Source organism: Sinocyclocheilus rhinocerous, unplaced genomic scaffold, assembly GCF_001515625.1.
Source record: "Sinocyclocheilus rhinocerous isolate Xijiao unplaced genomic scaffold, SAMN03320098_v1.1 scaffold404, whole genome shotgun sequence".
Classification (NCBI taxonomy): domain Eukaryota; kingdom Metazoa; phylum Chordata; class Actinopteri; order Cypriniformes; family Cyprinidae; genus Sinocyclocheilus; species Sinocyclocheilus rhinocerous.
The window spans coordinates 40,357-57,487 of NW_015628680.1; the positions used below are offsets into that span (position 1 = coordinate 40,357).

The following is a 17,131-nucleotide window of genomic DNA, read 5'->3' on the forward strand; positions in this document are numbered from 1 at the left end:
ATTCTCCCTGTATTTGCTCCCTCTTCGTTTTATATTTGAGTCTCATAAAGTTTCATACCACATTTACGCAGATGACACTCAGCTTTATTTTCCTCTAAAATCAGGTTCTGATTCAGTGTCCTCCTTGCTGGCTTGTTTAGAGGACATCAAGAATTGGATGGGAAATAATTTCCTACAGTTGAATCAAAAAAAGACTGAAGTTATATTGTTTGGCCCTTCTCACCTTTTACATAATTTAAGACCTACTCTGGGCCCTTTTGAAGAAAACATCCGTGAAAAGGTAAAAAATCTGGGAGTAATTTTTAATCCTGAATTGAAATTTGACAAACAAATAAACTCTGTAGTCAGAGCCAGTTTTTTGCAGCTTAAGGAGCTTCGCAAGCTGAAAAGTTTTCTCAGTTTTAATGATTTAGAGGTTGTTATTCATGCATTCATTTCAACCAGGCTGGATTACTGTAACGCTCTTTATGCTGGAATTAACCAGTCTTCACTATCACGTTTACAATTGGTACTGCTGCTCGCTTTTTGACAGGGACAAAAAAGAGGGAGCATATCCCCTGCGTTAGTTTCACTTCACTGGTTACCTGTTTAATTCAGTGTTGATTTTAAGGTTTTAGTTTTTGTATTTAAAGCACTTCATGGTCTTGCCCCAATCTACATTTCAGATCTTCTCCACTTCTGCTCTCCTGTGAGAACGCTTAGATCGTCTTCTCAGAAGTTATCGATTATCCCAAAATCTCGTTTAAAATTTAAAGGGAACAGAGCTTTTTCAGTTCTAGGTCCTACGCTCTGCAACTCTTTGCCTTTATCCATCAGATCATCCCCTACCTTATCTTCTTTTAAATCATCTCTTAAAAACAGGCTTTTGCTTAACTTGAAAATACTTTTTTGTATTGTTTCTGTTTGTTTGTTTTGTTTGGGGATGTTTTGCATTACTTATTGTATTATTTAATTATTTCAAATTTTATGTTGTCTTAATTAGAGGTCGAACGATAGTGGATTTTACCGATACCGATAGCTTACAGCTCTCTATATGAAGCATAAAGACTGTATTAGAGCCACAGAAAGAGCACAATACATAATTCATAGCCTAGGGTGAAGTCATTACGTACATTAAGAATGATTTGGGATAAATATAATGTAATTTAATGGAAAACTATGTGAATGGCGCTCTGTTCCGCGGCTTTTCCGCGGATTTTCTTTTGAGTTTGAAGTTTCCCGCTCTGTGCTGTTAGTGATTTCCGCCTCTAGAGGCCGCTCTCGTACTGTATAATGGCAGTGGACCCTTCTCGGCCACTCCAGCAACGGACGCAACCCGGAAAACTATCGGCATTGATTTTTGCCGATAACCGATAGTTCTGCCTATCAACTATCGGTGCCGATTAATCGGCAAAACCGATGAATCGGTCGACCTCTAGTCTTAATGCTCTTGTTAGTTGATATTTCTGATGTTTTGGCTGTGCAGCACCTTGGTCAGCACTCGTTGCTTTTAAGGTGCTATATAAATTAACTTGACCTTTATGTAAACTCTTGTATTTTCTCTCTGGGCTGCCTTATCATAAGAAAGAAAGACTAAGAACATTATTTAACACATTCAGTATATAGATTTTATTAGTATTGGCACAATATGTATATTGCCTTTCTTTAAACACATGATCATATCAGCAAAATCCAATATCAATCAACCTTTCTTTCATTTGTACTGATATATTTGTGCATAAACCATATACATATTGAATAAAAAAATATCTGATGTATTTTAAACTTGCAGTTGCTCTGTATTGTGGTTATATGTGTGCAACAGTCTGTTTAACTAAGAATCGGCGATCAGCATTATCGTTAACTAAAGCCATTAAAAAAACAAAACTGCTAAAAATGACAAAAACACAGAACAAAATTATTAAAATTTTAACTAAAAATAAAAACGAATTCAAAATGTTGATACAAACTACAATAGTATCTGAATGATACTAAATAACATTGTCTGCGGTACATTATTAAGTTGGCTTGAGAAAGCCAACTTACTGATATTGTATTTAAACTTCTTCTTCTGACCAAATATATAAACAGTATCTCCTCCTAGAGCTTTAAAGCTAGAACCACCAAACTCAGCCCAGACCTTCAGACTGTTCTGACTCGGGTTGCTATATCTTTTCAGACTGATCCGACTTACGGTTTTCCTAAAAATGACAATTAAAACTAGGAAAAATCCCATAGACTTTCATTGAACAGTCTTGGCTGATCTGAATATTCCGTCAAACTCCAACTGTCAAAATTCTAATTTAAACACACTGACTCAGTTAAAGTGCATACCATGTACTATTTCTAAGCCATTTAAACTCATTCAAACTCATTTAATCTATCTATCTATCTATCTATCTATCTATCTATCATCTATCTATCGAATCTGACAATTTCTATCTATCTATCTATCTATCTATCTACTGACAGACTTTATTGCCTTCAAAACTTTCAAACTTTAAGCTTTTAAAACTACATTAAACTTCAAACTATTTCAGACTGAAAACCATCAAACTTAAAACTTTTTAAACTTCTTAACTTTTGAATATTTTCAAACTTTTTCACACTTTCTGGTCCGGCTTTCTCAAGCCAACTTAAAATTTGTCTTGACGAACTTTTTTATCTAGTTTATTTTGGGATTGTATGGGTTTGTTCTGAATGGACATACAGTATTAATTTTATTTGTGCAGCTCTTAAAAGATCTTAAAAAGTCTTAAATTTGATTTAAAATTCTGCATATACTCTGCAGCAACCTTTATCGCTCTTCACGTGTCATTCTTGTGCTCATCTGTGTTTCTGGACAGACGTCACATGTTCCTCATGAATATTTCCTGTGTTTCAGGTTCAGTCCATAGTGAAGCGCTGCGGTTTACCCAGCAGCGGCAAACGGCGCGAGCCGCTCCGCGTCTATCAGATCCCGCAGCGCAGACGCATCAGCAAAGACCCCCAGCAGGTGACCATGAGCGACCTGAAGCTGCAGGCGGTGAAGGAGATCTGCTACGAGGTGGCGCTCGGTGATTTCAGACACTCGCGGCGGGAGATGGAGGCGCTGGCCATCGTCAAGATGAAGGAGCTCTGCCGCATGTACGGCAAACGAGACGCGGCCGAGAAGGACTCGTGGAGGGAGGTGGCGCAGGACGTGTGGGACACGGTGGGCATCGCAGACGAGCGCACGCTGGAGACGACAGACGGCACAGCGGACGGAGAGAGCGGCAGATCCGGCGTGTACAACCTGAAAGCACACATCGACAAACTGACAGATATTCTACAAGAGGTCAAAGAGCAGAACAACATGAAGGACGAGGAGATCAAAGCCCTCAGAGACAGAATGATGAAGATGGAGAGCATCATACCAGCAGTGCAGCAGGTGCATACACACACTCACACACACACACACACACACACTCACACACACACATTAACACAGGTGGACCGCACTCAAGTTAATCAACACCATGGTATAAATACAGCTGACTTACCTCTATCCATTGACGGTTTATCAGCATCCCTCCTCTTGCCCCATCTCCTCACTTCGAGTTCATACTACACTTATACGGGGGGGTACTCTAGGTTCGGGCCATTCCCGAGCTCGGAGCCCTTCCCCGGACAGCAAGCCAAATATGCATTACCATACTTCAGCTAATTATATGTAAGCGTGAACTCGTGAAACACACACTCATGCATTACTGAACTTTCATTAAAAAATCCAACAGGTGGTGAATCATCAGAAATTAAATGTTCTGCCAACCTGTGATGAAATATATAAATTAATTTACTAGGGCTAGGTTTTCACACAAATTTCACAATTTGATTCGATTATCCTTGACAAGCTTGCAATCCGATTCAATTCTGATTGCGATTCAGTTCAGTTCAATATGGATTATTTTGGATATATATCAGGTACAGGACATGGCATATTTTCTCGAGGAAAAAAAATCTCTCAACTAATGCTGTAAAATATACCTGAGAGTCAATGATATGGAAGGTTGAAATTTGCTGATTTGTGTGCAAGCACTTAAAATATACTAAAAGTTTTTGTAATATTAAAGTTATAATACTAACTTTAACTTTAAATTACATAAGTATATTTCTACATCAATTAGTTTTTTTAAATATAAATATTTAAAGCTGCACAAAAACTTTATTCAAACATGAATTAAATATTGTAGAACAGATAATGAATATGTTATATGGTGCATATTTAGCAAAATGCTCCTCTCTAGAGTTCATTCTTCTATCTGATTAATGAGATCATGCTCACCGAATGTGTTTTTCTGTGGTAAATGTGACGTTATGTGACACATTGTCGACAGCTATTGTCGTCTTTCCGCGTTTAAAACACTGATTGAGTGATTACATGAGACAGGAGACGGGAGGATTTCTGTAAGCTGTTCTCTTTCTTTTAACAAACCTTCGGATGTTCATTCATGTTTATTTCGTGCTGTAGGAGATGATCTGTCACTCCACATTAAACAGCGCCAAAACGGCATTTAATATTTTAATATTGTAATAAAATGGACAGAATTTGAAATCTGAGACTTTGTTTCATATCAAAAGTAACAAATCACAACGCTTATTGCGATTTATTGGATAGGAGGCGCTACAATGTTCCGTTCATTATCTGACAAGCGAGACTAATCGATTCTTGGGATTTATGAATCAGTATTGTTTCATAAAAATGAGAATCAATTAAAATTGAGAAATCAATATTTTTTACCCAGCCCTACTGTGCAGTATGCTAGTATCAAGTTCTGAACATAGCTTGGGTCTTAAGTCCAAGCCTTTATCTTTTGGAGGTTGTGTTGTGGTTAAAGGTCTTGGGGTCAAACCTCAGAAAGAGCAATTCATGAACTGGTGAGTTGCTGATTTCCCCCGATGTACCCTTGTGCACGAACATTAACCACAGTTAGCCTAAGGCTAAATGCTAACTTTGTGGTTAAGTGTACTGTGGTTAAGTGGCATCTTCAGCATGCAACTTTAAAAAGAAATATTGCTGATACTTACGAACTATACACTGGTTCCCACCGGGAAGCGTTTTCCACCCTGGACAACAATAGGAGTGGAAGCGGGAACCACATACGTTGGGCCTGAAACAACGAAAACCAGTCCATTAAATTACAGAAACCAAATATTATTCCTGAACGTTTCTCAGAAACATACAACAGAATGAAATATCCACAGTCTCAAAGACCTCCTGACCCTTCGCAATAAATATGGCTCAATCCATACAACGGCCCCAAAGGACTTTCCAGGGAAATGACATGAAAAGAGTTTGTTTTGTGTAGGACCGTAACCAAACTTTCTGAGACAGAATTATTTACTAAAGCTACTCTCAATGATATGGAAGGTTGAAATTTGCTGATTTGTGTGCAAGCACTTAAAATATACTAAAAGTTTTTGTAATATTAAAGTTATAATACTAACTTTAACTTTAAATTACATAAGTATATTTCTACATCAATTAGTTTTTTTAAATATAAATATTTAAAGCTGCACAAAAACTTTATTCAAACATGAATTAAATATTGTAGAACAGATAATGAATATGTTATATGGTGCATATTTAGCAAAATGCTCCTCTCTAGAGTTCATTCTTCTATCTGATTAATGAGATCATGCTCACCGAATGTGTTTTTCTGTGGTAAATGTGACGTTATGTGACACATTGTCGACAGCTATTGTCGTCTTTCCGCGTTTAAAACACTGATTGAGTGATTACATGAGACAGGAGACGGGAGGATTTCTGTAAGCTGTTCTCTTTCTTTTAACAAACCTTCGGATGTTCATTCATGTTTATTTCGTGCTGTAGGAGATGATCTGTCACTCCACATTAAACAGCGCCAAAACGGCATTTAATATTTTAATATTGTAATAAAATGGACAGAATTTGAAATCTGAGACTTTGTTTCATATCAAAAGTAACAAATCACAACGCTTATTGCGATTTATTGGATAGGAGGCGCTACAATGTTCCGTTCATTATCTGACAAGCGAGACTAATCGATTCTTGGGATTTATGAATCAGTATTGTTTCATAAAAATGAGAATCAATTAAAATTGAGAAATCAATATTTTTTACCCAGCCCTATAATTTACAGATTTATTTATTATTTATTTCAAACACTTTCAGTCTTTTTTTTTTTTTCATTTGCTTTCTTTAATTTGTTATTTTTGTTTATTTTTAGTTTTTCTTACATTCTCTTTGTTTCGTTATTTTCTTTCATTTCTTGTTGATTTTCTATGTTTTTGTTTGTTTATTTCCTTTTTTCTTTCTTTTTTTTCTCTTTTTAATTTTGTTTTTCTTTGGTTAGTTTTTCCTTTTGTTTTATTCCTTTTTGTTTTCTATTACTTGTTTATTTTTTCTTCCGTTTTTCTTTTCTTTTCTTTTTTGTTTTCCTTTATCTTTTTTTGTTTGTTTCATTTTCTTTCTTTTTTCTTATGTTTTTCTTTCTTTCTTTCTTTCTCTTTAAGGCCAATAAACCTCATTTTTCAAACAAGCCTTACTAAACCAACATTCTAAGATTATCTTGACAAACGTTCTAGTTAAAAATGACAGTTGCATTTTGAATTCTGAATTTTACAATTCTGCAACCTTTTTGTTAAATCGATTCAAATTTAAATCAAATTTAGAAATTCAGTTGGAATTTAAAGGCATTCTCAACTCAATTCTGAATGGAGACAGTAATGGATGACATGATTGTGGTTTGTGTAGGATAATGACGATGAATCAGAGGAACTGCCTGCATACGGCGATCAGGGGCAGGGCGATGAGCAGGATGGGCGTGGCTCTCTGGAGCCCCTCCCCAAAGAGAAGCGAGTGTCACGGCTGATGGAAGAAGACCCCGCCTTCCGGAGGGGCCGCATGCGCTGGATCAAACAGGAGCAGTTGCGTCTGCACAACCTGCAGCAGCAGCAGATCACCAAGCGTCTGCGCAGAGGGGGCGGAGCCGGGGGCGGGGAGGGCGTGGTCCACCTTCCTGGAACGGGTCGCTTCATTCCCCCTCAGGACTGCAAGCTGAAATTCCCCTTTAAGAGCAACCCGCAGCATCGGCTGTCCTGGGGCCCGAATGTGTCCGTCACGGTGGATGACCTCAAGGACGAGCGCAGCGAGGGACGAGGCCCCACCCCCGGCGTGCCTTTACTTCCTCTACCTTTCCAAGTGCCGGTTGTCATGCGCGTGCCCTCCCCCAGTCTCCCCTGGCAACCTCGCCAATACAGCAACGGTAACTTTGGCAATGGCAACTATGGCAACGGCAATCCGTTTCCTCAGCAGCAACAGTGGCACTACAGGCGCAACTCACTGGACAGCAGCACCATGCCTGGCAACCAGGGTTACTATAGCAACGGGCACCACAACAATAATGGCTCACAGCATATGGGACGCGGTCGCTATCGGCGACAATCGCCGGGCCCTTGCACACGTGGGGAGGGGGCGTACACGCAAATGTACGTCAATCATCAGCGGCCCGCCTTCCAGACCTACCAGACTCTACCGCACATGCTCGCGGATCAACAGCACGGCAAAAACCAAAAACCGCAGGGCTACGTCACCCCGCCGCGCATGAGACGGCAGTACAGCGCCCCCGACCTGAAGAGTAAAGAAACGCCCATCTGATGTGTGCGTGTGACCGTTGTTTTACTGCGGCTCACTTAAGATGTCATGAATACAAGCCGTGTTGTTTTGATGGGTTAGCTAACAGTCTCCTGTAGGCAGACTATCAGTAGAAAGAGTTAATTCTGGCCAAGAACCGCCCACTTTAGACAGGAAGAGAGTGTTTGAGTGACAGTTAAGACCCGTTCACAACGAGAACAATAACTATGACGATGAAGGTTTAATATTCATTCTAAAGGTGCGCTCACATTTACTGTAGTTCTGCAAATTTTTGCAGGTTTTAATAGGAATCTACGCAATTGGGTTATAGTTATCATTCTTGGTGTGAACGGGCCTTTAGACTCCTGGTCATCCAATCAGATTAGAGCTTGTGATTTTTGGAAAGCTCTCATTATTTTAAGTGCAGTATGCATGTATGGGCGGTCCGAGACTAGTTAACCCAAACTGACCCAAACTCTGCACAGTCGCCACGTCACTACTCCGTCTGTGTGTGTTTTTGCTGTTGTTCAGGATCACATACCTCTCCGCAATGACTCGGCCCAGGACTAGTTTTGCATTAGTTTTGGGTGTTTGTATGTTCAGCCTCAATGTGCCTTATTGAGATGCCAATAACCTCAGAAATCACTGAAGGAAATGCCATGGGAGTGTGTGAGTGTGTGTGACGCTGATGATTTACTGTGTGAGATCTGAGATGCAGGAGGAAATTTTGATGCCTGATTCATGGATATGGTTCTTTTGAACTGGTTCTTGCTAATGATTCATTCACCTGATTCACAACAGAACAACTCAAATCACCTTAAAGGAAGGTTCCAGTTACAGTACATGTTCAGATGCTGTTCGTCACCAGCTAGAATCATTTGACTCACCCTTCAGTGTTTATTTTATTTTAGTCTTTTAACTTTTTTTCATTGCATTGCAGTGATGGTCTTTAGTGTAATAAACTGAGCCAGATGATCAATGTTAATCTATACAAGACTTCATCCCACTCGTCGATTCACCTCGTTTACAGCTCAAATAATGAACATTTAATCAGAAATGTTTGATCTGAGAAAAAAAAAAAACTTCTGGGAACATCACTGAATGACTTAAATCAAGAACCACTTCATTGAAACGAACCCGCCGAATGAAAGGATTCACTAAAATGATTCACACTAGAGGAGAGAAATGAGATGAGAAATGAGAAACACAAAAGTGTGATGGGCTGGAACAAGTTTACGCTGATGACTGACAGCTGTCAGTCACTGATGATGATGATGGTGAAAGTGATGTGGAGAGTTCAAAGGTCAATGAAATGGACATGTGGAATAAAGATGCAAGTTGTGTGAGTTTTAGAGTTGATGTTTTTTAGGATTTCTGTTGGGTTTTTTAAGTGAGTGAACGTGCTGATGACATGTTTTAAACTTAATCAGAAGGCTGAAATATTTTGACTATTTATTTGGAATATGATTCCTGTGCCTTTGTGCCACAGACAGTCGTTTGATACAGTTCAACATTATTTTTGAGTGGCAGATTTAAATCATTCTTAAGAAGATTCTTAAGAAGAGACTCACTGGAGATTCCCACTGGAAGATCTCTCTATGAAGAGTCTCACTGGGAAATTTCTCTAGAGATTCTTAAAAAGATTCCCACCAGAGATTCCTACTGGAGATTCTTAAGAAGAGACTCACTGGAGATTCTTAAGAAGAGTCTCACCGGAGATTCCCACTAGACATTCTTAAGAAGATTTCCACCAGAGATTCCCACTAGACATTCTTAAGAAGAGGCTCACTGGAGATTCTTAAGAAGAGTCTCACCGGAGATTCCCACTAGACATTCTTAAGAAGAGTCTCACTGGAGATTCTTAAAAAGAGTCTCACCGGAGATTCCCACTGGAGATTCTTAAGAAGATTACCACCAGAGATTCCCACTGGAGATTCTTAAGAAGAGTCTCACTGGAGATTCTTAAGAAGAGTCTCACCGGAAATTCCCTCTAGACATTCTTAAGAAGAGTTTCACCAGAGATTCCCACTAGACATTCTTAAGAAGAGTTTCACTGGAGATTCCCACTGGAAGATCTCTCTCTGTAAGAGTCTCACTGGGGAATTTCTCTAGAGATTCTTAAAAAGATTCCCACCAGAGATTCCTACTGGAGATTCTTAAGAAGATTACCACTAGAGATTCCCACTGGACATTCTTAAGAAGAGTCTCACTGGAGATTCCCACTGGAGAATCTTAAGAAGAGTCTCACTGGAGAATTTCTCTAGATTGTTAAGAGTCTGATTGGAGATTCCCACTGGAGAGTCTCACCGGAAATTTCCATTGGAGATTCCCACTGCATCCCGTCAGACAGAGAAGCCACTTGAATGTTCAGAGACACACGGGAGGCTGTTCTTGTGTTCGGCGTCGTCATGGTAACTGCGTCGCAGGTGGGCGGAGTTATTACTGTGGGATATGACATCACTCAACTAGCACAGGAGCTTTTCTGACCGTGACCTTTTACACTTCTGGACAATCGGCTGATTGTGTTTTGATGATGATGTCTTTTATTTACACTCGCAGACTATTTCCTGCCGTAATATGACGTTTATTTAGTTTAATTTGCTTTCTTCAGTTTGGCTATGATTTCATTGAGTAATGTGTGTTTGTGCAGTCATGTATGTGTGTGAGGAATCCGCTGAGTTCATTTGCACAAACACACACATGCACTGTTCACTCTGTATGTGTGTGTGTGTGTGTGTGTGTGTGTGTTTTGTTTGAGGTTGACATTGACATGGTTTTCTACACGATGAACCTCAAGTGTCTCACTGGACACAAGCTACCGCTTCTGTTTCTGCTCTTCTGTTTGTGTTATTCTGGGTTTTGAGTTATATTTGAGTTTTAAAAATGGTTAAAAATTGCAAAATGTCAATAAAGGACAATGTATAAAAACGACAGTGTGTCTGGTGTTCTGAAGTCTGTACGTCTTAAATATCTAGATGTTTCTGAAAGAGTCTCTTCTGCTCACCAAGGCTGCATTTATTTGATCAAAAATACAGTAAAAATTTTGAAATATTATTACAATTTAAAAATATGTTTTCTATGTGAATATCTGTTCAAATGTAATTTATTGCTGTGACCAAAGCTGAATTTTCAGCATCATTCCTCCAGTCTTCAGTGTCAGTTTTTTTTAACAGCATTTATTTGAAATATAAATCTTTTGTAACATTATAAATATCTTTATTGTAACTTTCAAACAATTTAATGCATCCTTGATGGGTTTTTGTTGACAGAAGCTCACATCTGTATCTCTTATATATCTGCAGATTCTAATTATTTTGTTGTTTTATCATTGTTTGCTGAAGACGGGTATTTTAACGATAAAGGTAAAAAAAACAAAAACGGATCACAATATGACAAAGGCTTTAAAATGCTATTGAACAAGCAACAACATCACTTCACAAGAAGATTGACAGCATTCATATTTAATTCAGAACATGTAGAGATCCGGTTCAGTACTCGGATATATTGTTTAACTGCTATAGAGTTCAGTTGTTACAGAAATTACCGTCTTCCAGGAAACTTGTTTTTGTACCCAAGAAAAGCTCATTGTGGGAATTGATGAATATATGCTCATATATGGAGAGCTTGTGGTTGGTGTTTGACTCTTGAGGAAGAGAGATAGAGCTGTGAATCCAGAGACCAGAGGAAACAGGCTTCATACAGACTCTTGCAGCTCCGCAGACACCAGCGCTCAGAGGTACTCATCATTTACTCTTTACAGTCTCCTCATGTCATTTTTGAAGGTGAAATGTCATGTTTGTGTGGTGTAATGAAGACGATCTCTATACAAAACAGTACGGTCACTATTCATATATTTTACTATGACAGCTATTTGTTATTATAGATTATGCATAATAAAATAACTTATCTAAAGAAATGTTCATTATATTTTGGTAAAGAACATGAAGCCTACCATTGAGATTTTTTTGTGTTGTAGCATTAATTTCACGACAAGATCTCACTGTCACGACGCATACTTAAAATGATACATTATTGTTTTAAGAGTTTGGGGTCGGTAAGATTTCTAAATGTTTCTGAAAGAAGTCTCTTTTTCTCACCAAGGCTGCATTTATTTTATTAAAAATACAGTAAAATTTGTGAAATATTATTACAGTGTAAAACAGCTGTTTTCTATGTGAATATCTGTTAAACTAATTTATTTTTGTGATGCGCAGCTGTATTTTCAGCATCATTACTCCAGTCTTCAGTGTCACATGATCTTCAGAAATCATTCTAATATGCTGATTTGCTGCTCAAGAAACATTTCAGATTATTTTTGTGGAAAGCGTGATACATTTTATTTTTCAGGATGCACAGATGAATAGAAAGTTCAAACGAACAGCATTACATTACATTTAAAGACAACTTGTGATAAATATGTGCACAGTTTTACTTATTGTCTTAATTTTCCGGCAGCCTTCATCATGCCACGCTTCATCAGCACCCTGGTCTTCCTCATGATACGGTGCTTCATCGTCACGAGCAGCAGCTGTCAGAGCGACAGGAACCAGGACCATCGGCCCCGCGTCAGCTGCGTGAGTCAGGGACTGACGGCTGTTCCCGTCGGCATCGACACAGACACGCAGGTCCTGGTTCTCACTGGAAACCAGTTCACGTCTCTGTCCTGGTCCATGTATTCTGGATTCACAGAGCTGCATGAGCTGGATCTGAGCCACAATCACATCAGCACACTGGAGCCACCAGGTAAACAGAAGCGCATCAGTCATTTTACTCTTAACTGTGAAATTAATGCAAAATGTGAAATTCAAATCGCAAAATTAATGCAAAATGCAAAAAATATAAATGCTAAATTATCTCTGAGGATCTTTCCTGGACCCTCAACACCTCCACACTCATCAAAAAGGCACAACAGCACCTTTGCTTCCTTAGGACCTGTTGAATGTACAGCAACTGCACTGTCTCCGATCAGAAAGCCCTCCAGCGGGTGCTGAAAACTGCCCAATACATCACTGGTGTTCAGCTTCCCTCCATCAAAGACATTCATCACAAACGCTGCCTAAAGAGAGTGAGAAGCATTATCAAAGCCTCCTCTCACCCCAGCCACGACTCTTTACTCCTCTCCCGTTTGGGAGACGTTATAGGAGTCTTTGAGTCGCACCAGCAGACTCAGGAACAGTTTCTTTCCTTCAGCTGTTAGCCTGCTGAACTCTAAACCCAGGCGCTAAACAATAAAGCTCACTTTGACCACCTATACTAATGCTATAAAAAAAACAACAACCCTGTACAATAACCTGTCTCTACTGCACATTTACAATGTTTTTTCCCTTCTCTTTTTCATTTTGCACATTCCTTGCATTTCTACCTCACATGCTTATAGTTGTAGATTTAGTTAAGCATTTGTGTGCAGACATGAATTAAAAGGCACAAAACTTTCATTCTGATGTGATGAGAGTCTCAGACTCTCTGTTGTCTCTGTGTGTTTCTTTCAGGTCCAGTGCTGGAGAAGCTGAGCGTCTTGCGTTTGTCTGGTAACAGGTTAACTGGTTTGGGAGGACTGGTGTTCCGCTGCGCTCCCAGTCTGATGGAGATCTACTTAGACAGGAACCAGATTCGTTCCCTTCACGACGGCACCTTCAGCGAGCTGCCGCGTCTGGAGGTCATTAACCTGTCTGAGAACAAGCTTCCCGCGCTGCCTCCGCGCCTCCTGGAGCGCGTCTCCTCCGGCGGCCTAAAGACGTTCGACTTGGAGAATAACAGCATCTCGCTGATGCCCGATGGGTTCTTCTCATCCAAACCCGAGCTGCCTTACGTTTACCTGACCCACAATCCTTGGCTCTGCAGCTGCGCGGTTGGTTACCTCCACAGCTACCTGAACGACCAGGAACACAACGTCTACATGCACGACGGACCGAACGACATCGTTCCTGCCGCCGACTCCGTGGTGTGTTCGGGACCACCTCACCTGCTCAAACGGCCCATCATTGAACTGGAGGAGAATGACTTCTGTCCACCAGATCCAATGGATCCTGCACTCACTCATCCCAGCGGGGACCAAGATGCCAAACCCTCTCGTATTCTTTCAGATCTCAAACCCCCTCATGTTCTTCCAACAAACTCAGTAAAACCAATTTCCCCCACTCAAACGGCAACTGCTCCATACGACACCGCCACAGGCGCCCACCTGCCCGATTCCACCAAATCCTGGACCTCTGTTGAAAGGTATTGGGTCACTGAGACCTGGACCAAAATCTGGTATGAATTCTGGACAGAGTATTTTACTTTGACTCCAACGACCAGTCTGTATCTTCCCACTCGAGACGCCCTAGAACCAAACACCTGGAAAACCGTCACGTTCCAACCCACAATGAACCCTGAGCCGCCAACCACTGGTCCAATTATTGCAGAATCCCTAAGTCAGGATACTGGCCGACCTGAACCACACACTTTCAGGGCAACGATTGCATTCAACACCACCTTTGGACCAATTATTGGCCAACCCCAACATCAAAGTACCGCCCAACCAGAACTGCACACGATTATGGTCCAAACCGAACCGCCAACCGCCAGACGGGTCACTCCCCGAGCAGAACCGCCAACCAGCATTGGTCCGCACTGGGCAGATCCTCAGGGAGCGTATGGACGGCTGCTGCCGTGGTGCTGGTGGCTATTTGCCGGCTTTGTGTTGTTGTGTGTACTTTCTGCTCTCACTTCCTGTTTCCTGTTCCTTTGGCTCCTCAGAAACTACCTCGTGCTCTACCTGCGGCTCAAGCGCCATGTCTTGGCTCGCTCGAACAGTGGGGTCGCCCTGCGGGCTTACAGACGCACCGAAAACATGCACGGATTGGAGAATGCGGGCGAGAGCGTGAGCTTTTTACCCCTCGAACAGATCAAAGACGTTCAAGCTGTGTTCCGGAGCGTCCTCTTCATCTCCAGGGATGAGCAACAGCAGATGAGAGAGACTAAAGGGGACGTTTCTTCCAAAATAGAACTGGTGGGAGATAAGGAACGAGCGCCGAGGGTGAGCGGGGAAGTGTTCAGGAAGACGCTGTACAGAGTGATTAGCCGAGAAGAGGAAGCAGACGGATGGACGGAGGAAGAGGAGCACTGGGCCCCGAGCGGAGCGGGGACGAATGCACGCTACAGCCTGATCCTGAAGGAGGAGAGAGGGCGTCAGAGAGAGATGCACTGGGTGGTTGGGGAGTGGGAGATGGGAGCTGGGGGCGTGGCCTGTGAGAGGTCCTGCTCTCTGATTGGCCAGCCCTCCGCAGTCGCTCTAAAGTGAACTGCTGGTGGACGTAATTTGATCTCTTCCAACATTTCTGAACTTTCCAGTATTGCTAGTTGGTTCTAAGCCAATGAAATAAAATGTTCTTCTCAACTACAAACAATGGAATGCTTGCACTTTATTCCGTCCACTTTAGACATTCTATAGGTAGTAACTTTGCGACTACACATCAACTAACTCTCATTACAGTATTAGTAGACTGTTAGGTTAGGATTAGCAGAATAAGATTACATGTACTTGACTTATAGTAATGACAATAGCAACAATGAACATACAAAGTTATTTATAGCTATAGTTAGTAGAACGTCTAAAGTGGACCATTAAAATAAAGTGTTACCCATGGAAATTATTACGTTATTTACATATACATTTATTCATTCAAGAGACATGACTTACAAAAGACTTCGTTCAAAGTTCCAGTTCAAATGTTTAACAGCTTCAAACCATGGACGAATAGATAAAATTGTGAAAGTAGCTAAAGATAGGTTCGATTTTTGTAAAACCTTACAACTAAACACAAATTAACATGTTATTCGTAATCTCACCTGAGCTAGTATGTGCGTATATTATTCATATTCAGATGATAATTTGTATAACTCATGCAAAATCTCATTATGCTTCTAGATTTTTTTTTCCTACATTCCATTATTACATTAAAAATGGTCAAACTTTCATACCGTTTTTAGGACATCTTTGGGCTGATTCCCAATTTCATATTGAGGCCTGGAACATGTTATATAATTCTGAGTCACCTTTGAAAATGTTAAAAGTCATCATTCTCAATAAAGTCGTTACATTAATGTCTATAGTGCTTTATTCAACACCTCGCTTCAAAGCATCTTTACAGTAATAAAAAGAAAAATAATTATAAAATTACGGAGTTGTGAGACTAATTAAATTTCAGCTGTACAGAAGACAACATTCATTATTCAAATCAATTCAACCCATTTAACATTCTTAAAAACATTGTTCAGTTGGTTCCATTCCACTCAAATCAATCTAAAGGTGATGTAATTGTGTAACACACAGACTTGCAATATTACGAATGAAACGTTTCCCATTCCTCTAGCAGATAGTCCTGCTCCAAACGCACAACTGTAAAAGCAGAAGCTCTTTATTTCATCAAAACCTTTGGATTTTCAATCGTTCAATAAAGCAGCCAGACACTGAACAGGTCGACTGAAGTCTTGTTTATTGGAACTTTGTGTGGCAAACATCTAGAGAAACACCGTTAGGTTCTGATGAAGGACAGATCAGAGATTCAGACGGTGGAGAACTTGGGTAACTGGTTCCCGAGGATGACCTGCCTCTCCACACCCTGCTCCGAGATGACCGCCAGTCTGACCACTCCACCGCTGGAGCCGTCTCTCTCCATGGCCAGAGTCAGCGCTGCGCACACACACACACACACACCTGAGACGAATACACACATCTCGACTGCAAACACTGAATCATTGATTGGGTTCAGAGCTTCACGAAGCAAAGCATGTATCAAACTGTTAAAACAAAGCTTCGGTGAACCCATAAACCAGTCTATATGTTTTTTTTTGGCTGATCTCAGATCAGTTTTACACATTTCTAGATATTATAATGATGCATTTATATAATAAAAAGGAATTATATTAGTTAATAGTCACTGATTAACCAAAACCCCCATTAATCAAATCAAAACAAGTCCTGAAAATTAATAAAAGATCACATATTATATAGAAACTTCATATTTAATAGTATCAAATGATGGATTACACTTCCAATAAAACATTTGCAATTGGTTTGTAAAAGCTTTTTTTTAATGCATGTTTGAGCTGAGTTTATTGCATTTACATCATTTTGACCAGTGTGTGGCGCCTCGAAGTCAAAGTTTTGACAAGCTTTAACCCTTTAGGCGCCAGGGTTTTTTGGGAAAAATGCTGGATTTTGACATCAAGATTTCAAAAGCTTGTGGTTTGAAAGGGCTTAAAGATAGAGATCTACTGTAAATTAGAAAAATGTTGGGCATGACCCAAAGTTTATGTGGGGTGTAAATATACTCGTCTAATTTGCATATTATGACGTCATCAGGGGGCGGCCCTCCTGAATGTCATAATATTCAGGAAATAATAGATATTAAATGGATGTTTGCTTTTTATCCTTATTCCAAATGATCAGGAAAAGAGGAAATCAACAGTAAAACAGGAGAATGTAGTAAATTATTACTATATTACTGTGCCATAGTAAAATGCATGTGCCTATTT

At 40.2% G+C, this 17,131-nt stretch overlaps 2 protein-coding genes and 1 pseudogene across 2 annotated transcripts in view; 2 read left to right on the forward strand and 1 right to left on the reverse strand.

The window, feature by feature from the left end:
• LOC107737958 (kinesin-like protein KIF1C) overlaps nucleotides 1-8,610 on the forward strand; it is a 29,470-nt pseudogene extending 20,860 nt beyond the window's left edge.
• Nucleotides 8,611-10,920: 2,310 nt separating this feature from the next.
• LOC107737937 (platelet glycoprotein Ib alpha chain-like) lies at nucleotides 10,921-15,234 on the forward strand. Its single transcript, XM_016549580.1, has 3 exons — nucleotides 10,921-11,348; nucleotides 12,068-12,355; nucleotides 13,102-15,234. Exons 2-3 carry the CDS (start codon nucleotides 12,076-12,078, stop codon nucleotides 14,892-14,894), a joined length of 2,073 nt encoding a protein of 690 aa, XP_016405066.1. The 5' UTR covers nucleotides 10,921-11,348; nucleotides 12,068-12,075; the 3' UTR covers nucleotides 14,895-15,234.
• An 837-nt stretch (nucleotides 15,235-16,071) lies between these two features.
• LOC107737938 (proteasome 20S subunit beta 6) overlaps nucleotides 16,072-17,131 on the reverse strand; it is a 6,201-nt gene continuing 5,141 nt past the window's right edge. The window contains exon 6 of the mRNA XM_016549581.1: nucleotides 16,072-16,286. Within this exon, the coding sequence (XP_016405067.1) occupies nucleotides 16,159-16,286 (128 nt within the window). The 3' untranslated portion in view covers nucleotides 16,072-16,158. The remainder of the gene's footprint in view (nucleotides 16,287-17,131) is intronic.

Bases quoted from the DNA above. Each gene is read 5' to 3' on its own strand.
- LOC107737937 (XM_016549580.1), top strand. From the start codon at position 12,076: ATGCCACGCTTCATCAGCACCCTGGTCTTCCTCATGATACGGTGCTTC. The intron at 12,356-13,101 runs GTAAACAGAAGC...TGTTTCTTTCAG, and splicing joins CAGCACACTGGAGCCACCAG to GTCCAGTGCTGGAGAAGCTG.